The sequence below is a fragment of the Miniopterus natalensis genome, chromosome 1, assembly GCF_054644295.1.
Source record: "Miniopterus natalensis isolate mMinNat1 chromosome 1, mMinNat1.hap1, whole genome shotgun sequence".
NCBI classification, from domain to species: Eukaryota; Metazoa; Chordata; class Mammalia; order Chiroptera; family Miniopteridae; genus Miniopterus; species Miniopterus natalensis.
The window spans coordinates 57,521,713-57,545,419 of NC_142081.1; the positions used below are offsets into that span (position 1 = coordinate 57,521,713).

At 41.4% G+C, this 23,707-nt stretch overlaps 1 protein-coding gene across 5 annotated transcripts in view; it reads left to right on the top strand.

Annotated features, from left to right (window-relative positions):
* The window catches only part of TP53BP1 (tumor protein p53 binding protein 1), a 94,625-nt gene that overhangs the window by 69,173 nt on the left and 1,745 nt on the right, over positions 1–23,707 (top strand). For 3 of the 5 annotated variants that reach the window (XM_087821855.1, XM_016211600.2, XM_016211592.2), the window contains 9 exons: positions 2,862–3,345; positions 6,803–6,955; positions 12,205–12,476; positions 13,146–13,295; positions 13,593–14,023; positions 17,042–17,233; positions 17,638–17,853; positions 19,214–19,429; positions 22,833–22,927. In XM_087821855.1, the coding sequence (XP_087677981.1) occupies positions 2,862–3,345; positions 6,803–6,955; positions 12,205–12,476; positions 13,146–13,295; positions 13,593–14,023; positions 17,042–17,233; positions 17,638–17,853; positions 19,214–19,429; positions 22,833–22,927 (2,209 nt within the window). The remainder of the gene's footprint in view (positions 1–2,861; positions 3,346–6,802; positions 6,956–12,204; positions 12,477–13,145; positions 13,296–13,592; positions 14,024–17,041; positions 17,234–17,637; positions 17,854–19,213; positions 19,430–22,832; positions 22,928–23,707) is intronic. The other 2 variants (XM_016211618.2, XM_016211609.2) reach the window with 2 other exon arrangements.

Below are 23,707 nucleotides of genomic sequence, written 5' to 3' on the forward strand. Positions count from 1 at the left end.
AACAGAATGGTTAGAAGTTTGTTAAATATGGAGATTTATTCTTCTCTGTTTCACTTAGGATTAATTTTGTCCAGGCTTTTTCTGCTAGAATTTCTTTCTTAGCATCAGTTTCTAAATCTGGCATATAGTGACCAGAGTAGAATTGTGTAGCTGGAACTAATGAACAGAGAGAAGTGTGGTCCTTCTTATAGTATATTGGATTTCTCTTGTCTTATAAAGCTCTTTGTTCTGGTGGTAGAGATTGCTTCTTTATTGTTTCTTGGGACATTAATATACACCTTAATGATAGATATTTCCCAGTTGTTTTATTTATGTCTAAGAATTTATGAACTTGGTGGGAGTGGGCAACACTTTTTGCAGTGTGTGTTGCTATTAAGCTTTTGGTTTTTACCTGCTGTTCTTTGTTGGCCTTAATCAGCAAATCTTGCCAACCAAAAAAATATATACTATATGATCTTGGGTGGGAAATGACTACGATTTTAAGATCACTTTCATGAGAATGATAAATACCAAAATTCTGATATTTGATAGGAATATGCTAAATATTGCTGATACTGCAGTGAGACACCTTTGGTCTTTAGAGAAGAATTTTCCTGATTAACTCTGGAGGAAAAAATCAATCTAATATTTATTGATTAAGAATTGAAAAGTCCCAAATGAAACAAAGCTTTGCTTTAGAAGTGAAAATCTATTCAGAAGTTCTACCGTAAATAAACAGCTTCTGAAGTAAAATGTGCAGGCTTGTTTAAGGTTGAGGAACAATGGTAATTGAATTTTTGAAATGGTTAATCAACTTATGTCCCATTTAGTTTTTGACTCACTTTCATTGTTGCTTAGCTGTTGATATGTTAGATGTCTTAAAGTTCAAGCACGAATATTCAGTTTATAAAGATGAATTGCATCTCCTTAATTGTTTTGTCTTATGCAGCTAATATTGATTGAGCATCTGCTGTATACCTAGCACTGTGCTAAGTAATTTTTATATAAGATCACTTATGAACGTCATCAGAGGTAGGTATTACTCATCTGTCTTCTGGTGATCTTATTCTTACCTCTTCTTCATTGGATCATATATTTCATTCAGTTGAGGTTCCTGTCACACAGGACACAAGCTGTAACAACCAAATATATATCAGCCTCTTGGCTAGAACTTTATTCTAAATCCCTCTTTGACTTCCTGTTTTGGTAAGTGAGCTAAACAAGATAGAAACCTCAGAAACCTCTTCTTTTCTCTTTTTCAAGATCCAGAGCAGAGCAGGCCCTAAGGGTGAGAGTTTCTCCCAAGTTGGAGATAGTTTTCTCTGTCTAGATGACTAGCTCCTTCTTTCTCTGGTCAAACGCTTATATCAACATATGGCATAGTTTGTAGATCCTTTATAATCCTGAATGTTGTCTTCTGGGTGTATCTCAGTTTATGCCTTGTTAAATATGACACCCCAAACTGAAATAGATTCCAGATGTGGTCTTACCATGGTCAGTTCGGAATGGATCCTTTTATCTTTATTCTGGCTTTTATGCACTTAATATAGCCTAAAAATTCATTAGTTTGTTGTTGTTTGTAGTATACTAACTCATTTGAACTTGTAATTTACTAAAATTTAAAAGTTATGGGCATTTTCTACTTGAATATGCTACTTATACAATTAGCTTATTTAATCAGAGTAGATTTTTGCAGTTAATGGATTGAGAGAACATGAACTCTTTTGTTTAAAGTACATTTATTACTCACTTAACTTTATATTAAGCCCCATGGTAGGTATTTTAAGTATAAACTTAAATTAGACATGAATGTCAAGTTTCTGTGTAACCTGCTCACTTGGAATTGATCTGGGCCTTTTTATTCTGATGTATTGTTAAAGACACTTAAGAAAGCCACTAGACACCTCAGAGCTTCATAGTACCTGGTTTGCAGGAGACATTCATCAAATGCTGTGAAATAAATAAGTCACTGACAGCCAAATGGTCAGACTAGTAAAAAGAAGTAGGCTGTATCTTGAGAGTTGTCTTTGCGGCACCAAGTCATTTTAAAATGGTCAGTTGTAGATATACCAGTATAGCTAGCAAAGCTAGGATCTCTTCTTTTGCTGAAATTGTTGGTCGAGGTTAGGTGTATCTAAAATGTTAGTAGTCATTTAAGGAATGTTAGAACCATTTATAAAATCAAGAGTCCTCTTGACCTGATTGATCCTTTTTTTCTTTTTGTTTACTGTTGCCGTTTTCTTTATGTTTTTTTCCCCTTTTGGTATGTTTATACCTTTTTTTTTTTTTAAATCTTCATCCGACAATATTTTTTCCATTGCTTTTCAGAGGGTGAAAGGGGGAGAGAGAGAGAGACATCAATGTGAAAGACACATTGATTGGTTGCCTCCTGCATGTACCCTGAGCGGGTCTGGGGATTGAGCCTGCAACTGAGGTACATGCCCTTGGCTGGAATTGAATCTAGGACTCTACAGTCCATGGGCCGATGCTCTAACCACTGAGCAAAACGTCTAGGGTGTGTGTTTGTACCTTTAATTGATCTTTTGTGAAGTAGATCCCTAAGCTGCCTTCATTGTTTATGACTTCAATAATGGCTTTATATCTTTTTGTTTAACTTATTTTCCTATGTCAGAGTTTATAGCTAGTGATGGGAAGAAGTTTTATGACTATGTTATCATCATGGTGGAATAGTCCTGTGTGCCATTTTTTTTTTTTTTTATAGGAGTGAAATTATGATAAGAAACTTCATAAGGTGATATTCTTCGTCATTTTATTTTCTCTTCCATGTTTCTCAAATTGTCAAATTATGGTTCTGCCTTGCCAGTATACACACATGCATGCGCTCTTACTTGACGTGGTTTCTTTATATGGTTGATTCTCAGGGGGAACTTACTCCATTTTCCAAGTACTCAAGATGAAGAGGAGAAGGAAAAATTGGAAGGTGACCAAAGGACCAGGCAGCATCAACAAACTGTGAAGTCCAGTAGTCTTGTCAAAGACCCTGCCTCTCCTGTCTCTCAGCAGATGGTCACACAGGGGCCATCCATTCTTCAAGGGGAAGCCATGGAGACCGATGTGCTAGAAGGCCAGAAAGAAGGGTGGAATACCAATCAGGAAAAACCTAGTAAGGCCTTGATTGAAAGGCCCAGCCAAAATAATGTAGGAGTTCAGACCATAGAGCGTTCCCTCTGGGTCCCAGAAACTGTTTCAGCAGCAACCCAGACTGTAAAGAATGTGTGTGAACAGGGGACCAGTACAGTGGACGAGAACTCTGGAAAGCAGGATGCCACAGTACAGACTGAGAAGGGGACTGGTGAGAAACCAGCCAGTGCTGCTGGGGATGACACAGAGTCACTCCATAGCCAGGTGAGAGAACTTCCTGGGTACCCAGGGGCCTGTTTTCCACTTTCTGGATTCTCAGAGAATTTAAGTTGTGGTCCTTTTATCTAATGATAATTCCTAACAGTTTTGTACAGACCAGTGATTAAAAGACAAAAACAATTTATTCAGGATAGCGATAGGGTAGTAAAAATTATGGGTAGCTATAGCCAATAAATAGTCTTTTAGGGAAGATGGAATAATGCTAGAGTTTGCCAAGTAGGTCTTTACTGGAAAAGAACGCCAGGAATATAGTCTGCGTCCTGTATTCTTTTAAGTTGTTCAGTCTTTTCCTCCTGCTGTCATTTTTCGTCCTCTGTAACTATCAGAGCTGATTGCTTTTCCTCTAAGTCTATTTCACCATGGTTCCCAGGAACTGAGAGAGGAAAAAATAAAGGAGGAAGGAGTAGAAAAGCATGAAAGATAGTGTATCATAGTATTAGAAACAAAGAATAGTAACAGGAATAGAGATGGGGAAGAGCATCCAGGTGACTAGGGGCTACAGAAAGGCTCAGACTAGACTTAATGGGAGGAAAAGGATTGGGGCTGATGAAAGTGAGGCTGGAGGAAGAACATGTTCTTGTGAATAGAGTAGGAAAGTAGTTCCTTGTTACTGAACGCCTACAGTATGTCAGCACTGTGCTCAAGACAGCCCATGAGGTTGGTATTGTTATTCCCATTTCACAGGTAAAGAAACCAAGCTGAAGAGAGGTTAAGTAACTTGCCCAAGATTTTGCCATCAGTAGGTGGCAGAACTGGAATTTGAACTCAGCATATCTGCTTCAGAATCGGTATTCTTTTCATTATGCTATGTTACTTTTCTATTTTTAAATCATGGTCTGTGTAGTCTTGTTCTGTTTATTGCCTCTTCAAAAATTCTGTTTATATTAGACTTTTATAGTAACAGTCTGTGAGACCTAAGACCTTATCAGTTCATACAGATTCAAAATAGCAATAGCTTTTTGGATATAGGGGCCATAGCATATCAGATCCTATTTTGTGTCTGTTTATTTTTACCTTTAATTTAAAGTGTTTGCATTCTCCCATGTGATTTTTGGTTTCTCTGCCTTTATAAAAAGTTAAACATGATCTTAAAGATAGCAGTCATATGGGAGTCACTATTTTATATTTTCCTTTTCTTCCTCATATTTTCCCTCTCTAAAATAGGGAAATAATTCCTTCTCCTATCTCACCACGATGATAGGAGCCAGTGAACCAGTCTGGTTAAAGCCCAGGCTTTGGGATCAGACCACTTCATCTGGATATTGTGAGGATTAAATGAGATAAGGCATCTGAAGCCCTTAGCTCTGGGCCTGGCACATAGTAAATACTCTATCAATGTTGGCTGCTGCTACTACCTATTGATTATTACTATTTTAAATACTATTATTGCTGCTATCACTACCACAACTACTGATGCTATTAGTAGTATACTACCGTGTCATGCAGAGTGATGTTAACATATTTAAGAGTTACTTGCTTCTGCTAAGAAACGAAAGATGCTAGAAAAAGAGGTAAATGGGTTGGTGGGAAAGATGAAAAAGTTCTAGAGGCAGATATGGTGATGTTTGCACAACAATGTGAATGAAAATGAAGTTTTCCAAGTGCCAGAGCTTTTTTATCCCCTGCAGCCTGGGCAGGACTCAGGCCAGTGCTTGGAGAATAGTATAGGCAGCTACCTGTGACATTCTTTAAATTTTGAAGTGGGTCTGGAGCCAGGTTTTATATCAAGGGAAAGCATGGCTTTATTTTCATCTTGTTACCATCCCTTAATAATGACAAGATTGTCAAGTAATTTTATATTTACAGAGATCACTTTTCAGAAGACTATTTAAAGAAAGAGTAACCATAGCTTGCTTGCCCCCTCTCCCCCTGATATTTTTTCTATTGCTTTTTAGAGAGAGTGGAAAGGGGAGGGAGAGAGAGAGAGAGGGAAACATCGAAGTGAGAGAGACACATTGATTGGTTGCCTCCTATGGTTGGGGATTGAGCCTGCATCCAAGGTACATTCCCTTGGCAGGAATTGAACCCAGGACCCTTCAGTCCACAGGCTGATGCTCTAACCACTTAGCCAAACCAGCCGTGGCACATAGCTTCCTTTTTATCTGCCCCTTTCCCTTTCTTATTCTATCAGACATGTTTGTCTATCTTGAAACAATCATTTGTCTGGCTGCTGTAATGGAAGGATTACAGGGAGGCTTCTTGGCCACATTTCAGGGATATGTAAAGCACTGAAATCTTTCAGACCCCTGGATCCAGGGCCCGACTGTGAGGGTGCAGACAGAGGTCCAGGCTGTCATGGTCCTAAGACGGGCCCCTGATGATTGAGGTGTGACAGACCAATGCTCGGACCATTCACTAACCAAGGTTGCATATGTAGAAGTATTTAAGGAATTGGTTGAATAACATTCCATGCTTTTGGTTTCATTTTTATTTATTCATATAATTTATATAGCTCCATTTTAGTACATATTTTACCTCTCAGATGGGGTTGCAGTAGGAATTATTCAGGTAAATTATTGAAATCTATAGGTAAATTACTACCACATTGTCATGAAAAACCCAGAATCACCATTATTGCAGAGGTACATATAATACTTTGGAAAGACTTGAATACTTTGACACTGACTACTGAAAGTAAAATTAGTCTATAGCAGGGGAAATAAGGGAGGAGAAAAGTGTGCATTTCCTTCTCCTCAGAATTACAGAGCCGGGTGTGGGGGGGGTGTGTGTGTGTGAATGTGGATAAATGTGATATAGGTGTTACGAGAAAACATTTATGTAACAGTTGTCATAAAATGTAGGTCTTATTTAAACCATTTAACTGATTATTCTTTATGGTACAACTAGATACAAAATCCTAATTTGCTAATGTTTTGTTTCTGGACACTAGTTCAGCTTTTTAGTTATAATCTATTATTTGGAATAGATTAAATATTTTGTATTTAATTCTAGGAGAACTCAGCATATCTTGTTCTAGGTATAACTCAATTATAGTTTTTGCTTACTAATTAATGCAGGTAAAACTGAGATTGACAGATGTCATTCTGGTTTTACATAAAGTTCTAAAGAATGCCTTCCTTTTATCTAAAGAGCTGTTTCAAGTATAAACTTGTAAAAGTCAGCATCAAAATCAAAGGTCACAATCTAAAAATAATGTACCTTCAGGGGATCAAAGTTTTACTTAAATGTCTTAGATATAAGTGCTAAATGTTATGATTTTGATTTGGAAAGAAATAGGTCATTTTCTGTGATACTGATACAAAAACTCTTTCTAGCTGGTCCACCCCTGGTTTTATCTGTAGGTGAATACACAGAGCAGCTGGAAAATTTCATCACACTAGATTCATGGGACCTCTGAACAGTGCTCATCACGAAGAAGTTGATTGTGATTCTGCCAGTTTGCAATGAGACCCATGCTTGTGTTCTGTATTTTTTTCCATAGGGAGAGGAAGAGTTTGATATGCCTCAACCTCCACGTGGCCATGTCTTGCATCGGCACATGAGAACAATCCATGAGGTTCGAACGCTTGTCACTCGTGTTATCACAGATGTATATTATGTGGATGGAACAGAAGTAGAAAGAAAAGTTACTGAGGTAATACATACTGTGGGTCTATGTGGCAAATTTCTTTCAGTAGAAAAATTACCCTGGCACTTCACTGCTACCTCTCTACCCTCCCTTTCCTGTGCAGCTAGCTACTAACACTTTGTTTTCCTCCATCTTTTTAATAGAAAGATACAGGAATAAGCTTAGAAATGGAGTCCTGAATTCTGTGTCTTCTCCAATCATGGGTTTGATGTTTGACCTTTGGCCACTTATTTAACCAGTTCCATCATGCCTTTCATTTTTATAAAGATCAGATTGATAGATCATAGATCTGTCTTATATAAATATAAAGATTCTGTGTTGTTTTTTGTTAATCCTCACCTGAGGATATTTTTTCCATTGATTTTTAGAGACAGTGGAAGAAAGACAGGGAAGGGGGGGAGGGAGAGAGAGAGAGAGAGGAAGAGAGAGAAAGAGAGAAAAAGAAATGTTGGGGTGAGAGAGACATATCCATTGGTTGCCTCATGCATGCGCCCCTACTGGGGCTAGGGATCCAACCTGCAACCCAGGCATGTGCCTTTGACTAGGAATTGAACCCAGGACCCTTTGGTGCATGGGCCAGCACTAACCACTGAGCACCACTGGCCAGGTCTTATTTTTAAACCTTGGAAACTATGAAGTTTAGAATTTCCTGCTAGGCTGCATATGTTTTCTCATTGTTTATTGCTGTTTTTGTTTTTAGGTTTTTTTGAATGTGTTTTCATATTTACTCATGTTCTTTCTTGATCTCCCTTGTATGTGGTTATGGACCTGTTGGTAGGCAATGCACCTTTATTTTTCAGGGTTCATGTGGACTCATTCCCAATGCCAGCATAAAACTGGCATTTATTGACTATTATATTAGACAGTGTCATATGCTGACTTAGTTTACATCTAATACTGAGATTAGACAGATTTTCTAGATTGAAAACCTTTCTTGGTACATATGTTAATGTTTGCAAACCATTTTATTAATAGAGGCATAGTGAGTTAAAATAACCTGCTTAAGGTTACATAACTAATAAATAGAGGAACTATTTTCTTCCTTAACTCATGCAGTTTTCTTTATTTTTCCCAGCTAGTCATGTAGGAAGCTGTACTCAGAGAATTAAACTGTGGCATATAGTTTTATTAAATGAAATATATTATTGCTTTTTTAAATTAATGGACCATTGTGGCACTCATGTCAGAAAGCATTTGACATTAGTTTGAGAAATTGTCTTTTTTTTATTTAATATTCTTTATTTATTGTATACCAAATAATAATAATCCCAGACATATTCCTTTTAAAATGTTGATTCATCTTTATGTTTGCATAATTGTTTTCAATGTTATTACTATTTTGTAAAAATTATGAACTTAGGAGCTTTATAGAAAAATAATTTGTTTTCATGAAAAGTTTTTGTAACTGTTGTAGTTAACATTGAACTCTGTGCAAGGTGCTATATCAAGTATTATACATATTACTTATTTTTTTATGTTATATGGTGCTTTCTAAAGTATAGTTCTGGAAAAAGCAGGCCTGCTAGATACTCTGAGGGAAAAATAAAGTTCCATGGTCATAAATATTTTCTAATGTAATATTTACTATACCCCTATGAATACAGTTTGGGTAACACTGCCATAATTATATAAAAGAATGATAGTGACTAACATTTTTTGAGTACTAACTATGCCAGGCACTATTCTAAGGACTTTAAATAATTTAATTTATTTAATCCTCACAGTTAGCTATGACATAGATACTGTTATTCCCATTTTGCAAATGAAGAAACTGAGGCACAGTGATTTAAAATAACCTGCTTAAGGTTACATAGCTGAGGAACTAGAATTCAACCCAGTCTGTCTAGTTCTGGAGCCCATATCCTAAGCACTATGTTGCCTTTTAAGAGTGAAAGTGATGTGTGTCAAAGGAAGGCATGTAGTATAGTAGTTCAGAGGAGGAAGAAACTCATTTGAAGGGAAATTTTGATAAAATCTTGTGATGGCCATAAAGTATAGAGTTGGACACTGAAGGTTTTAGATACTGGGAGATGAGGGGAAAGGACATTCCATATAGAAAGCTTGGTGAGCAAAAGCATCATTGTTACTAATTAATAACATTGCATGTTGGGCAGGTTAGATTGGCAGCAGTGTAACAATGGATTGGAGTGGGTTGAGGTTAGAAGCATAGTCAGACAAAAAGTAATGACTGCCAAGTTAGGACATTGGCATAGGGGTTGAGAGGAGAGACATAGATGCAGGAAATACATAGAAGGTGAAGTTGATAGACTGGGGAATTCCTGAATGTGGGGCTTCAGGGAGAGGGAAGAAATCATATTAGGTATTTGGGCTTTTTGCCTGGGCAGCTGGATATATGGTAGTACCATATACTGTGATAGAGAATATAAATAGGGCATGGTTTGAAGGAGAAGATCCTTCAGTAAATATTTATGGAGGGTCTCATCTGTGGAAGGTACTGTGCTAGATTTTGGGGATATGTCCAGGAAAGAAGATGGTTACAATCTCTGTCTTAATGTGGCCTCTGTAGCCTAGTAGGAGAGACATACAAGAAAACAAGTAAGCAAATACATTAAAAACATCATAACAGGACAACTTGGAACCTGGGCCCAAGTCATTATAATCATTATAAGAGCAATAGTTTCAATTGCTGGACAGTTGCAAAGGCAGGTATAGCTGGCTACTGCTTTTTGAGCCTACTCTCTAACTGAAACACAGCCTGGAGTCCCAGCCCTCTATGTAGGCCTTGCGCCTACACATTTGCCATCTCCAGGAGAAGGAATTAACTTACATTCTGGGTTCACTACCTGTTTTCAGTCACATGATCTTGGCATGTTATGATGACTCAGACCCAGCCAGAGCAGTCAAGTTGGGTGATAGGAGATGGTCATTGGAGAATGGCATGTGGATCAAGAGTTTTGAAGGTAGTGCAATTTTTCTGTTGTTGACCCTGGTGACAGATGGTGTAGAGGAAAAGGTTGATGGTGGTAATTATATCAGGAAACTTAGGAGTTGCTGGATGGGTCATTTGATGGATGTAAGTCACAGAGAATGATGACAGAAGCAGAGATGGGGAGGGAAAAAGGAAGGCTATGTACCAGGAGTTAAGGTGTTCATGCATGAGAGGGAGTGATTACAGGGTGTTGGTGACTAACAAAGGAAGGGAAGAGGAGAGGAAAGTTTAACAGAATGGCAAATAGTGGTTTGGTAGGAGCAAGAGGTGGGGAGAGGGAAATGGTCTATTAACAGAAATGGGGAGTGAAGGGGCCTTTCATCTCCAAACTCTTGAATTGAGGTTTGGTTGAAAAAAATCACCCTGTGCTAGAGAGAGCTGCAGAGGATGTGAGGTACACTGGAGATAGCCAGGATTCATTCACTGAAGGCAGGAAATGGACAGAGGATGACAGATTAAGTGTTGGATGGGTTAAATTTCAGATGTCCTTGGGGAAGAGTGTAGTAGGTATTTGTATCCCAGAGTTTGGAACTGAGTGATCATTGTGTTTTTGAGAGTCAGGGATGAGTCTGGTAGGACTGGCCAGGGAAAGCATGGAAGAGTGGGAAAAGGAATGAGAGCAGAGTCTTGGGAAATAACCAGTTTTAAAGGAATAGCCAGAGAAAGAGGAACCCAAGTACAAGCGCAAATCGCGGTAGTCAAAGGGGTAGACTGAAAGAAAGAGAATGACTGTAGATTCTAAAGGAGGAGATATTTTCAAGAAGGGAATGGTCCAAAATATTTATTTAATCATCTCGGCATTATTTAAATGTGTGTGCACCATGCTGTCTCCCAGAGAGATTGTAAACTCTGAAGGAGGAGTTTATCTTATACTTCTACATATTTTTTTCTGGCAATTAGTACAATGATGCATGAACAGTCTAGAGCAGGAAGGCATATGTGCAGTACCTGTCATGTAATTTCTCAGTCCTGTGCTGTAGAGGACATTGATGATTGATCATAAACCTTTCCCACAAAGCCTGGGAATTAGCCTCAGAAGGCTGCTTAAAACTGGACTCCAGGCAACCACTATCAGTCCATCAAAATAGGCATGTGAGATAGTCATGTTGACATCCCTGTCCTCTATAGTTACTGAAAACTTGTATATTTTGATTATTATCTTTTTGGTCTTTTTTTTTTTTTAATCCTCATTTGAGGATTAAAAAAAAATATATTTTGGAAGGGAGAGGAATATAGAGATAGAAACATTGGTGAGAGAAATATTATCGATCTGCTGCCTCCTGCACACCCCCTACTAGGGATCCAGCCTGCAACCCGGGCATGCACCCTAACCAAGAATTGAACCGGTGACCTCTTGGTTCATGGGTTGATGCTCAACCACTGAGCAACACTGGCTGGCCTGAGGATATTTTTCCATTGAGTTTTAGAGAGTGGAAGAGGGGAAGGAGGGAGGAAAGAGAGAGAGAAAGGAAGAGAAAGAGACAGAGAGAGAGAAAGGAAGAGAAAGAGACAGAGAAAGAGAAACATCGAGGTGGGAGAGAGACATTGATTGCCTCCCGAACGTGCCCTGGCCGGGCCCTGGGATCGAACCTGCAACCCAAGCACATGCACTTGACTAGGAATCAAACCCTTGACCCTTGGTGTGGAGACCAATGCTAAAACCAGTGAGCCACACTGACGAGGGCTTGGTCTTCATTTTTAAAACACTAATACCATTTTTAGCCTATAATTTTTTATTTCCTTGATGACTTATTGAAATAATATAAAATATTTTATATAAATAATATTAAATACCTAATCTCAAAAAACATGTAATGCTGCCCACTGCTAATCAAGTACCAGAACTGCTCCCAATCACTCATTTTCCTTCTCTAACTACCTTTACCTTCTTACCTGTCTTGTCTTAGACAGGGAATTACCTCTGTCCTCTAGGTTAGAAGCCTTACTAGTTTCTCAGTAGCCAAAGGTTGTGAATTTGTCCAGTAAAAAGATAATTTAACAGTTCAGGATAGAGGTATCTTTCTTCCCAATCTGATATCATCTTTATTACTATTATTTTTATTGAGCTGTAATGTATTATCTGTGGAATATGTAGGTCTAAATATTCAGTTCAGTGACTTTTGAGTTATATGTAACTACTATTCAAAACAAGATATAGAACATTTCCATTATTCCTGCAAAGTCTGCCTTGATTCCCACCTCTCTGGATTGAAATTTCTTGCCATCTCTAGGATATTCCATCCATCACATTAGCACTATGTTATTGTGGTTTCTTTTAGCTTTTGTATCCATTTCTTCCTTGCAGGAGACTGAAGAGCCAGTTGTAGAGTGTCGGGAGTGTGAATCTGAGATTTCCCCTTCAAAGACTGGGGGCTCCTCAGGGGACCTGGGGGATATCAGCTCCTTTTCCTCCAAGGCATCCAGCTTACTCCGCACATCAAGTGGGACGAGTCTCTCAGCCATTCACAGCAGTGGCAGCTCAGGGCCAGGAGCCGCACCACTCAAAGGGAAAACCAGCGGGACAGAGCCCGCAGATTTTGCCTTGCCCAGCTCCCGAGGAGGCCCAGGAAAACCGAGGTGCAGACAGGGTCTCCAGAGAGAGAGCCACAGCAGGGGCAGGGTTGCTGACATTTTAAATATCACAGGAAAAGGGGAGTAATGGGAAAATCCCCCCCATCCTCCATCTAGGATAAATTAGCTCTTATTCTCCCCTTTTGTTCCTGTCCTATTTGGGGTTTGCCTGGGAGGTAGGGTGGAGCCTGTGGGAGGTAGATTTCCTTAGAACAGGTGGAAAACAGGTGATGGGACTTTGACAATGGGGGCATGTGCACCTGCCACCCCCATTTTCTGCAGCCTACCAGTGTTTTGGTTGGGAATACAGAAAGTTTGGGGTAGTGGCCCCAATTTGACACATCCCCTAGCTATTTGTTACCTTCTGCAGATGTCCAGAGCCTGAAGTAGAAGAGAAGGTAGGGCAGAAATACGTGTGCTATTTTTGAGGGCAGCAGTAGGAAGCTCTGTCAGGAGGGAATAGACTTGCGTAGAGGAGGACGTCCTTTACTTGTTATCCTACATTCCCACTCCCCAGCTGATATTTTGGTGGTGGGTGTATGTGTGGACCAGCTTCCTGCTGCCCTGGAGGCCCAGCACATGTTGGCCTGTCATGTAGTCTGAGGGCCAAGGGGAGACTTTGGGAAAAGGATTCAGTAGCAGATGCTATCAGACTAACCTATCTTCATTCTCTAGTCCTAGAAAAGGGGTCAGTCAGACAGGGGCGCCAGTGTGTGAGGAGGATGGTGATGCAGGCCTTGGCATCAGACAGGGAGGGAAGGCTCCAGTCACGCCTCGTGGGCGCGGGCGAAGGGGCCGCCCGCCTTCTCGGACCACTGGAACCAGGTACCCGGGTAGTGTGAGATATACTTAGTCTATGACTTGTTTAGAAAAAAAGGGCGTAGAGAGAAGAGAGGGGATTAGAGAGTATGTGGGGTGTCAAGAGGGAGAAGAGGGGCCCACACTGACTGGGGAGTGGGCAGGGAACAGAGTGAGGCCACTGAGAGAGCAGGCTTATGCCTGTGTTGGGTGATCAAAGAATGGGCTGAAGAGACCCATGGACAAAGGAGTGGGAAGATTGCTAGGTAAGTATTTCTCTCTTCTTATTCTCACTGCCTTCTCCTATCTCTTATCTCTCTTTAGAGAAACAACTGTGCCTGGCCCCGTAGGCATTGAGGACATTTCACCCAGCATGTCGCCAGATGATAAGTCCTTTACACGGATCACACCCCGAGTGCCAGACTCCACCAGACGTGCAGACACAGGTGCTGGTGCTTCTCGTCGAAGCGACTCTCCAGAGATTCCTTTCCAGGCTGCTGCTGGTCCTTCTGATGGCTTAGATGCTTCCTCTCCAGGGAACAGCTTTGTAGGACTCCGTGTTGTTGCCAAGTGGTCATCCAATGGCTATTTTTACTCTGGGAAAATCACACAAGATGTCGGAGCTGGGAAGTATAAATTGCTCTTTGACGATGGATATGAGTGTGATGTGTTGGGCAAAGACATTCTGCTGTGTGACCCCATCCCATTGGATACGGAAGTGACAGCCCTCTCGGAGGATGAGTATTTCAGTGCAGGTAATAAAAGAAGTGGTCTGTAGAGATTTACTCTGCTCTGGGGCAGTCTTCTCTCATCAGAAATTCTGTTCCTGCAACACTGGTTAGTCTCAACATTGGCTTTTTTGTTGTTCCTTGTTGCTTATTTTTGAGTCCACTTGTTATTTGGGAATAATTCTATATCTATAGAAAATTTGCAAAGTACAGGGTACTGATAGTACAGAGAATTCCCATATATTTCTCACCCAGCTTTCCAGCTTTTTCTATTGTTAACATCTTACGTTAGCATTTGTCAGAACTAAGAAACCAGCTTTGGCTTATTACTATTAACTAAATTCTGGGCTTTATTTGGATTTCACCAGCTTTCCCATATCCCTTTTCTGTTGGAGGATTCAGTCCAGGACACCACCACATTGCATTGGATCCTCATGTGTCCTTTGATCGCCTCTCAGCTGTGACAGTTTCTGAATCTTTCCTTGTTTTTCACAACCTTGACAGTTTTGAGGAGTACTGGTCAGGTATTTTGTAGAATGTCCTTCAGTTTGGGTTTGTCTTATATTTTCTCCTGATTAGATTGGAGTTAGGGTTTTTGAAAAGAATGCTGCAGAGATGAAGTGCCCTTCTTTTCACATCATATTGGGGAGGTGGGTACGTGACATCCTCAGGCCATCACTGGTGATGTTAACCTTCAGCACTGGGTTAAGGTGGTGGTTGCCAGGATTTCCCACTGTAAAGTTAGTGTTTTCCCTTTACGTTCTCTTTTCTTTTTTCTTTTTTCTTTTTTAACATACCCTTATTGACTTCAGAGAGAGAAAGGGAGGAGAGAGAGAGAAACGTTGATGATGAGAGAGTCGTCATTGATTGGCTGCCTCCTGCAAGTCCCCAACTGGGGACCTTGCCCACAACCCCGGCATGTGCCCTGACTGGGAATCGAACAGTGATCTCCTGGATCCTGGGTTGATGCTCAACCGCTGAGGCTCGCCTGGCTGGGCCCCTTTATCTGTTCTTTACCACTGACTTATTTATTTATTTAAAATATTACAAATGTCCCTTTATCTCCCCAATGACCACTGACTTTTAAACTTACTGCCTGCCTTGTTGGGAAGCTAGTGGGTGAGTGTGGCAGATTCATTGAGATACTTTTGCTAAGGAAGAAGTTGTTAGTGCCGGCACACCTACCACTTACTCTCTGGTTTGAAAAACGGTACTTTTTTTTTCTCAAGTGGCCAGTTCCCTGTACTGGTGATGGTGAGGAATCTGTGTTTGAATATATTGCCTCTTTTCTGTGAACTGATTTGGAGTTACATGTTTGTATTGAGTTTGTCATTTAAAATCATCCTTCCTGGGGATTTTTTTGAACATGGATTAGGATATAATGGACAAAAATGCTTCCTCGTTGCCTCTCCAGACTCTTGTGGTTTGCACTCCTGAGTAGTTGCTGTTTGCGCCTTTACTTCAGTGTTAAATGGACCACTTCACCTTCTAGTTCTGGATGACACGTGGCTCTGTGTGGCATCAGTTAGTAGCACATGGGTTGAGGTCTTTTATGACCTGTGACGTACATAGTTGTATCAAATGCATTGGTTCTTTCAGTGTAAAGCCTCCCTGGGAAGTCCACATTTGGCCCTCCTAAGACAAAGAGATAATTCTGTATCCAGAGTGAGTTATGGCATCAAGGGTGGGGATTCTGTGTCCCATTTATTGCATTGTCCATTAATGTCAACATTAGACTGCTTCTAGTTCTAGTAGCTCTTCAGTAGTGTGAAGTACATGGTTGGTCTCAGGCTTCTTTTTGCTTTTGAGGGGATTTTTGTGGTTCAGTTTGGCGATAGAGATTTAAGCCAGGAGATGAACCAGCAGGAGAGTGATTCTGTGCCGTACATAAGGACAGAACCAAGACCTGTTTTCTCCTCTGTATTTCTTTGGTGGCTTAAGTTTCTGGGTTTCTTTTAGCCCTTCATTCAGGTGTAGGCTAATGGGAAGGAACAAATGGACACTTCTGTTGATGGGAATGAAAAAGTGTTTATATTAATACCTTGGTTTTATTGACATGTGTGTTGTGTTTGTGTATGTACAAATTATTGCTTGATAGAGGGGAAGGAGTATTATCCTTTTCATAGGACTGGATATGAGTCTTGCCCAAGATTACACAGCTTGGTTAGAATAGAATTAGGCCTAGGGGCAGGTCTCCTCAATTCTTGCCCAGTTTTCTTTATACCCCACATTGTGTGTTTTCTAACCTAAAAGACTTTAAGTTCTGAATCAGCAAGAGCAGGAAAGCAGATAATAGGTAAGGAAGATTAGGCAGGAGAGGCAGGATTTATTTTTTTCCTTTCTTTGCTCTGTCTTTGATTTTGCTACACAGACACATGCTCTCTGTCTTAGAATGATGTCATCTTTTACTTACAGCTTAACTCAAGAATTATCACTCAGCCTCCAAAGAAGCCAAGAATTAGTAGGTTATAATGGAATTATTAGGAAATCACATGCCATTTCACATCGAGAACCACTTGAACCACCTACAACCACAAAGGCTGGCTTTAAGAAGCTTTTATTTATTTATTTATTTATTTATTTATTTATTTATTTATTTATTCTCGCCTGAGGGCATGTTTTTCCATCGATTTTAGAGTGGAAGAGAAAGACACACACACACACACACACACACACACACACACATATCAATGTGAGAGAGAAGCCTCGATCCGTTGCCTCCCATACGCGCCCTGACCTGGGGCTCGAACCCACAAAGCTTTCATGCATGGGACAACGCTTCAACCAGCTGAGCCACACCAGCCAGGGTTAGGAAGCTTTATTTTATAACTCAAGGGTTCCTTCTGTTGAGAAACTTTCCATGTCACAATGTCATAGCTACATATATCCTAAGTGGTGGTATTGTTGGGATTTTATTAAATCGTAACTTCAGCCCACTGTTGGATCACCTAATTCCCCGACTTAGCCTGTTCTGCAAAGCCTTTGTGAGTGGGTGCTGGGCAGCCTAAAACAACAGCAAGCTCCTTTTATGTTTTCTCCATCCAGGAGTGGTGAAAGGACATAGGAAGGAGTCTGGAGAGCTGTACTACAGCATTGAAAAAGAAGGCCAGAGGAAGTGGTATAAGCGAATGGCTGTCATCCTGTCCTTGGAGCAAGGAAACAGACTGAGAGAGCAGTATGGCCTTGGCCCATATGAGGCAGTAACGCCCCTCACTAAGGCAGCAGATATCAGCTTAGGTAAGACCTTTGCTTCCTGAACAACTGGGCCCCTGTCCTACTTGTGGTGGGAGGAGTGGTTTCTAGAACAATCAGTAATGCTTCCATAAATCTTATTATTCCTCTGTGGTTTATGAGATGGTAATGAGCGGTCATTTTTTGGAGCCACTGCCTGTCTGTATTTTCTTCCCAGGACCAAATGGTAAGTCCTCAGATTGCTCTGGCTCCCCAGTTCCGTAGGGGAACAAACATCAATCATGGCAGAGATTGAAATAGAAAATATGGTGGCCTTGAAAGAGGCCTTCTGCCCAGTGGGAGGTGGATGAAAGGTCATGGTGGTATCTAAATCAGGCTCTGCCCAGCATCTTGGAGTTCAGGGTCTTAGATCATAGGAGTTGACCAACCTTTGGCTTATCCTTTCATAGACAATTTGGTGGAAGGGAAACGGAAACGGCGCAGTAATATCAGCTCCCCGGCCACCCACACTGCCTCTAGCAGCAGCAGTACAACCCCTACCCGGAAGATCACAGAAAGCCCTCGTGCGTCCACCGGAGTTCTCTCAGGCAAAAGAAAACTCATCACTTCTGAAGAGGAAAGGTCTCCTGCCAAGAGAGGCCGGAAGTCTGCCACTGTGAAACCTGGTGAGTGCTCCTCTTTGTCCCCTCCTCCCTCAGACCATGGCTGGATGCAAGGCCAGCTGCTAGAGAGAGCGAGAGCCTGATACGAGGCAATGGCTCCTCTGTCCTGGCTACAAAGTTGGAGGCCCTCACAAGCCCACAGGTGGCACTCAGACAGCTTCCCATTTCCCAGAGAGTACAGAGTCTTGATTGGAAATATTCATTGACTTCTGTGTAGGTTCTAGGAGGGAAAGGAGAAATATTGAATTTTAAGCAGATACAAAATAGTTCTGATACTTGTCTTAGATCTCTTCCTTTACCTGGCACCATCTTCTACCTCTGGAAGCTCTGCTCCCCTCTCAAGCTCAGGGCCCTCAGGACCTGCATCTCCCCTTTCCCTTTTATACCCCAAACAACCCCTTTCCAGTCCCTCATGCTTATTAACAGAGTTCTACCCATCTATTGGTGACTGGGTCTCTACCATGACCCAGCCCCAGCCTCGGCCTCTGTAGGTTGTGGAGATGCAGAGGTCCAGGCCTCAGTGTCTGCCCTGAGGGAACTCTCAGTTCAGCAGACTGAGAAGTGGATTGGTTGTTACATTGTCCCAGCACCAGAGCTCCTTTCATTTCCTGTGTATTTGAGTTGTGTCATCTTTGTATCTGTCCAATACCTCTGCCGTGTTTCAGGATATGTGAGGCATGGAACTCAGTACTTCATACATATTACCTCATGTAATCTCCATGAGGTATAGGTGCTAGAGTTCACTTTCCAGTTACAGCATCTGAGGCACAGAAAAGTTGGCCAACTTTCCCAAGGTGATCCAGAACTCAGGCCGTCTGACTTTGAAGTCCAGGCTCATACATACTACATCACACTGTTCTCTTGCTGCTGGTTTTATTTTAGGGAGGCATGACCTGTCTGTCATCTTAGCCTCCTAATGAGCCTACGATTCAGCTTCTCCAAGTCAGGTATTTATTTTCTTCTCAAGGATTTATTGGGTGCACTCCTAGCATGGGTGTTCTGGGAGTCCTGGACTGGCTGGGTCACTTCCCTACCCCCAGGTGTTGGAAACTGGGACAGTTGAAGCAGGCTGTTGTGATATGGCTCCATCAACATGTAAAAAATACTTTTACTACCAAGTATTCTATGCACCATTTTGGTTACATCAGGGTTTATCTGTTGGGGACATTTCAATGTATACATTGTCAGGACTGTGTAAAATTTAAATATATAAAATTTCTCTGCACTGCGTTTTGTTCTAGGTTGTTGGCAGTAGGAATGAATGGTCTTTGGTGAAAAGTTCATCAGGACATTGCCTACCTATTGTGTCATGCCCAGGCAGTGGTTTGTATCCATCTAGTTACTGTGACTCTGTCCCTCCCAGGTGCGGTGGGGGCAGGAGAGTTTGTGAGCCCCTGTGAGAGTGGAGACAACATGGGTGAACCTTCCACCCTGGACGAGCAGAGAGGGCCTTTGCCTCTCAACAAGACCTTGTTTCTAGGCTATGCCTTTCTCCTTACCATGGCCACAACAAGTGACAAGCTGGCCAGCCGCTCCAAATTGCCAGATGGTCCTTCAGGAAGCAGTGAGGAGGAGGAGGGTAAGGCCCAAGGGAGCCCTGGGGACTCTGACTCGTATGCACTTCCTTCATTTCCATTCCATGAGCTTGGTGGCCCCCCCCCCCCCCCCCCCCCCCCCCAGCCATCTGGAGAGGAGGCAGGACAATTGGCAACTGGGTTCTTGTTCAGGAAAAATTAATATAACCCTGCTTCTTGGTTTATAGACTGTTTTCACAAAATTCCTTTTAGTAAGTGGTTTTTCAAAACAATCCTGTTAGGCAGATGGGAGATAGATCTTACCATGTTTTATGGTTGAGGAAACAAGCTTGAAGAGGTTCAATAATTGCCTTCTGTCCACAATAGTGGTAGATTTGGGACTAGAACCTAGTGTTCATTTTATCCTACTACAATCATCCAACTTGGTCAAGTTTCTGAATTCCCATCTGTGTCCTAGGGGCAACTACCAGAGAAAATCCATATGGAGGGCGAAGTTCATTCTCTTGAGATCTGTGTGTAAGACTGGGAATATGGGGTGCTCAGGGCCCCAGGGTGATTTCAGAGAAACTGCGTCTAGGCTTTTTAACTCCTCTACCTTTCTGCAACCTTAAACTAAATCTATACATTATATTTCTATGTTGTCACTTATGGTTTGAGTAAAGGCCTCAGGGGGAGAGGTAAAATTATTTCAACTGTCTAAAAAGTATGTGATCTAGGAGAGAAAATGGACAGATACAAATATATATACACTTATTACAAGTGATTGGCAGCAATATCCAAATGTAGCTGTAAAGGATAAAGGTCAAGTGGGATGGTGTTTTCTATAAGTTCGAATTCTGGTTAATGTTGCGTCTTGAATGAGGGAATCGCATTAAGGAATGTGGTTATCATGAAATAACACCACTACAGATTTGTGATGGTTCACATTTCAGGTGTGTGGATGACTCTTTCCTGATTAACCAAAACACTCTTAGCAACTACAGCCACGTGGGGCTCTGTACAGGGACATGGGACAGGTGGTTGGGAGTTGCAGTTAGGGTTTATGCTCTCTGGAAGGTGCTTAAACAGAGTTGCTAGTATTGAGGCTCTAGGGTACACCAAGCCTATTTTGTCAGACAATTCAGGTAGGTACAGTGGGAGATAAGGTGTGTGAGGAATTTCCTAGCCAAGAATGTAGTTTTACTTTGACCATAAGTAATTGGGATTCCCTTGGATTCTGGGAAGAGGTGTGTCATAGCATCCAAAGTGTTTGTGGTCTTGCTTTCACAATATTGCAGGACTGTAGTCTTCATTCTTAAACATACTCCTAACTCTTCCCTAGACCAGGACTTCACACAAGATAGCTGTGTAGATGTTTTATTTGTTGGTTGGTATATCATGGTCAAGAAAGCCAGTTTTGGTATGAATTGCAGACTGTCCAATTCCTTAAAAATCTGTGAGCCTGTGTGAGATCTTATAAACTCAACTCAAAAATTCCTTCTATTCTCCCTTGTTGGTACAGCAAATGTTTTTAATCCCATCCTATAATCATGAGTGAGGGGAAGTAGGCCTTATCTGAATGAGGAATTTGGACAGTTTTTTAGGGGGATCACTTAGGAAGTGGGGTTATGGTGACTGTGACTGCTTTATGTGCTCTTTCATCCTTGACATTACCTCAACAGTACCAAAATCCTTGATCTTTTTTGCATATGAGGATGTTTAGTTTTCAAGAACTATGTGATACTGTTTTGCAGATAAATGGGAATCTCTTCAATGCCAGGAGCTCAGTAAAATATTTGCATTTAATTTGAGACATATTTATTAATGAGCTAAGAATATTGAACCCAATCTTGTTAGGTGGCACACCATCAGGGACCCATCAGCCACAGGGAGTGCCTCTGGAGTTGGGTTTATTTAGTACCTTTATCCTTGATTTAAATGAGGGGATTAAAACCTATTCATTTTAGCCTCTGGTTGGGCAGGGTCACTTAAATCCAAACTAATTGAGAAAAATTAAAGAAATGTACTGCCTAGACCTTGGTAATATTTGGTTACACGAATGTGAGGAAATATAAGTGGTGATAAAATAGGTCAAGGCTAGAAACAGTCCTGGATTAAGCAGACATAAAATAGAAGTCTTGAGAAAAGGAAAGGACTTGGGCAGTGACTCGGCAGTGGAGTGCTAGCACTGAAAATTGTGACACTATATGTTGAGATGGGTCAAAGGATGCAGTGACAAAACAGAGATAGTCCTCCTATAGTCTGAGTTTCTTTTAACCATTTAGTTTCCAGTTTGCTTCCATTTGAGAAAAATGTGCAGAATGCTGAATCAAGAAAAGAGCAATAAAAGTGAATAGGCTGGCCAGTCAGACCTACCCAAGGTATAGAGGTGCGAGTTTGGGGCATTAACACTGCCTGAGCAGCTCCAGCAGGCAGGGAGGGCACCAAAAGGGGAGCTGTCACTGCAGGGGGTCTGCTCTCTACCAGGTTTCACCACTGGGTCTGTCAGGGAAGGAAGGGAGTGGTCCTGGCATTGAACTTCTGTGCATTCCATTGGGTTTTTTATTTGTGATAAGTTCATTGGCTCTTAATTTCACAGAACCCCTAATTAACGAAAATCTCTAATGTCATGCTTTTTTCTTTCTTTTTTAATGTGTTATTTATGTGAGAGGAGCAGATGACAAGAAAACAAGCTCAAATTAGATATTTGGTCAAAAGAAGCAATTTCTAATTACCTAGGGTCATTACAGCTTCAGCCTCATCTCTCATAACTTCTACTTCACCCTCAAGACTGTAGAGCAGTCACTGATGTTCAGTGTCCTGAGGTACTTCAAGATCATCAAAGGTAGTTTTCAATAAAAAGGTTGAAACAGGATTTTCTGGCTAATCTTCACTTAATCTGTTAAATTATAAAAACCCTGTTTTCTTTGAGCATTCTGGTTTATCAGAGTTTGTGTACAAAGGAAAAACATGTTGCTGAAGGGAGAATTTGAAGGTTATATTACAAAAAGTGCTCAACAACTATTCTCTTCCACAGAAGGCAGAATTAGAGAAAATGGGCTTAGTTTGAAGGAGAGAGTTAGGGTAGACGTGAGGAAGAACTTTCTGATGGTAAGGGTTACTCAAATTGGAATGTGTCACTTTGAGAAGTGATTGTGTCCATCCCTCATGAACAGTCCGATGACTCAGTCTTAGTGCAGAAATGTTCGATGTTTTTAGGTCTAGGACCTACCTCCAGTTCTCATCTTCCCTACCTCTCCTGTTGTTGCCCCTTCTTTTGGCAGCACTTTATAGGCCTCAAGACAGATCTTCTGAGCCATGGGGAAGCCCTTGAGCTGTCTTTGGGACATAGTGCTTTGGAGATAGCTGGGGAGTGGAAGAAGGCAGCAAGAAGCAGGCATAAAATGGCAAATGAGAAACCAACTAGTAGTAATTGTTTTATCTTGGTAATCTGTTTTTTTTATATAGAATTTTTAGAAATTCCTCCTTTCAACAAGCAGTACACAGAATCCCAGCTTCGAGCAGGAGCTGGCTATATTCTCGAAGACTTCAATGAAGCTCAGGTGAGGAGTTTCTTTGTGAAGCTTCCCAGAGGGGCAGTGATGAAGAGTGCACTTGCTGTACTGAGAAAAAGCCTGAGAGGGACAGTAACTAGAGATCCCAGGAAAAGCTTGTTGCATGGGCCCTGGCCAGTGTTGCTTAGTGGTAGAGCATCGGCCTGCACACTACTGAAGGGTTGTGGGTTTGATTCCTGGTCAAGGGCACGTACCTGGGTTGCAGGTTTGATCCAAGCCGGGTCAGGGGCTTGTGCTGGAGGCAACCAATCGAAGTGTCTCTCTCATATCTGTGTCCCTCCCTCCCTCCCCCCCTCCCTCCCTCCTTTCCTCTCTAAAAATCAATGGAAAAAATGTCCTTGGGTGAGGATTAAAAAAAAAGGTTGTTGCACAGAATAGAGTTTAAAAGGAAGGGTAGTTAGAACTGCGGGTTAGTTAATGACTCTGGTTCTTTTGTCTAAAATGCTGGATACATGGAGTTTGGTTGTCCCTTCAGGATTTAGGCCCCCAGAACGCTGCAGGTGAGGCAAGGAGAGTATCTAGGGAACCCACTGGACCTTTCAGTGAGAAGAGAGACCTTGGGCAGGACAGGCTCAGTCACATTTTGGATAGTACAGTTGACTCTTGAACAACGTGGGAGTTGCAGGGGGCTAACCTCTCATGTAGTAGAAAATCTGCATATAACCAGTCGGCCCTTCACATACTGGATTCCCAACAGTACAGTTGACCTTTGAACACGGGTTTGAACTGTGTATGGGTCAATTGAAAAAATCCATAAGTGGACCCATG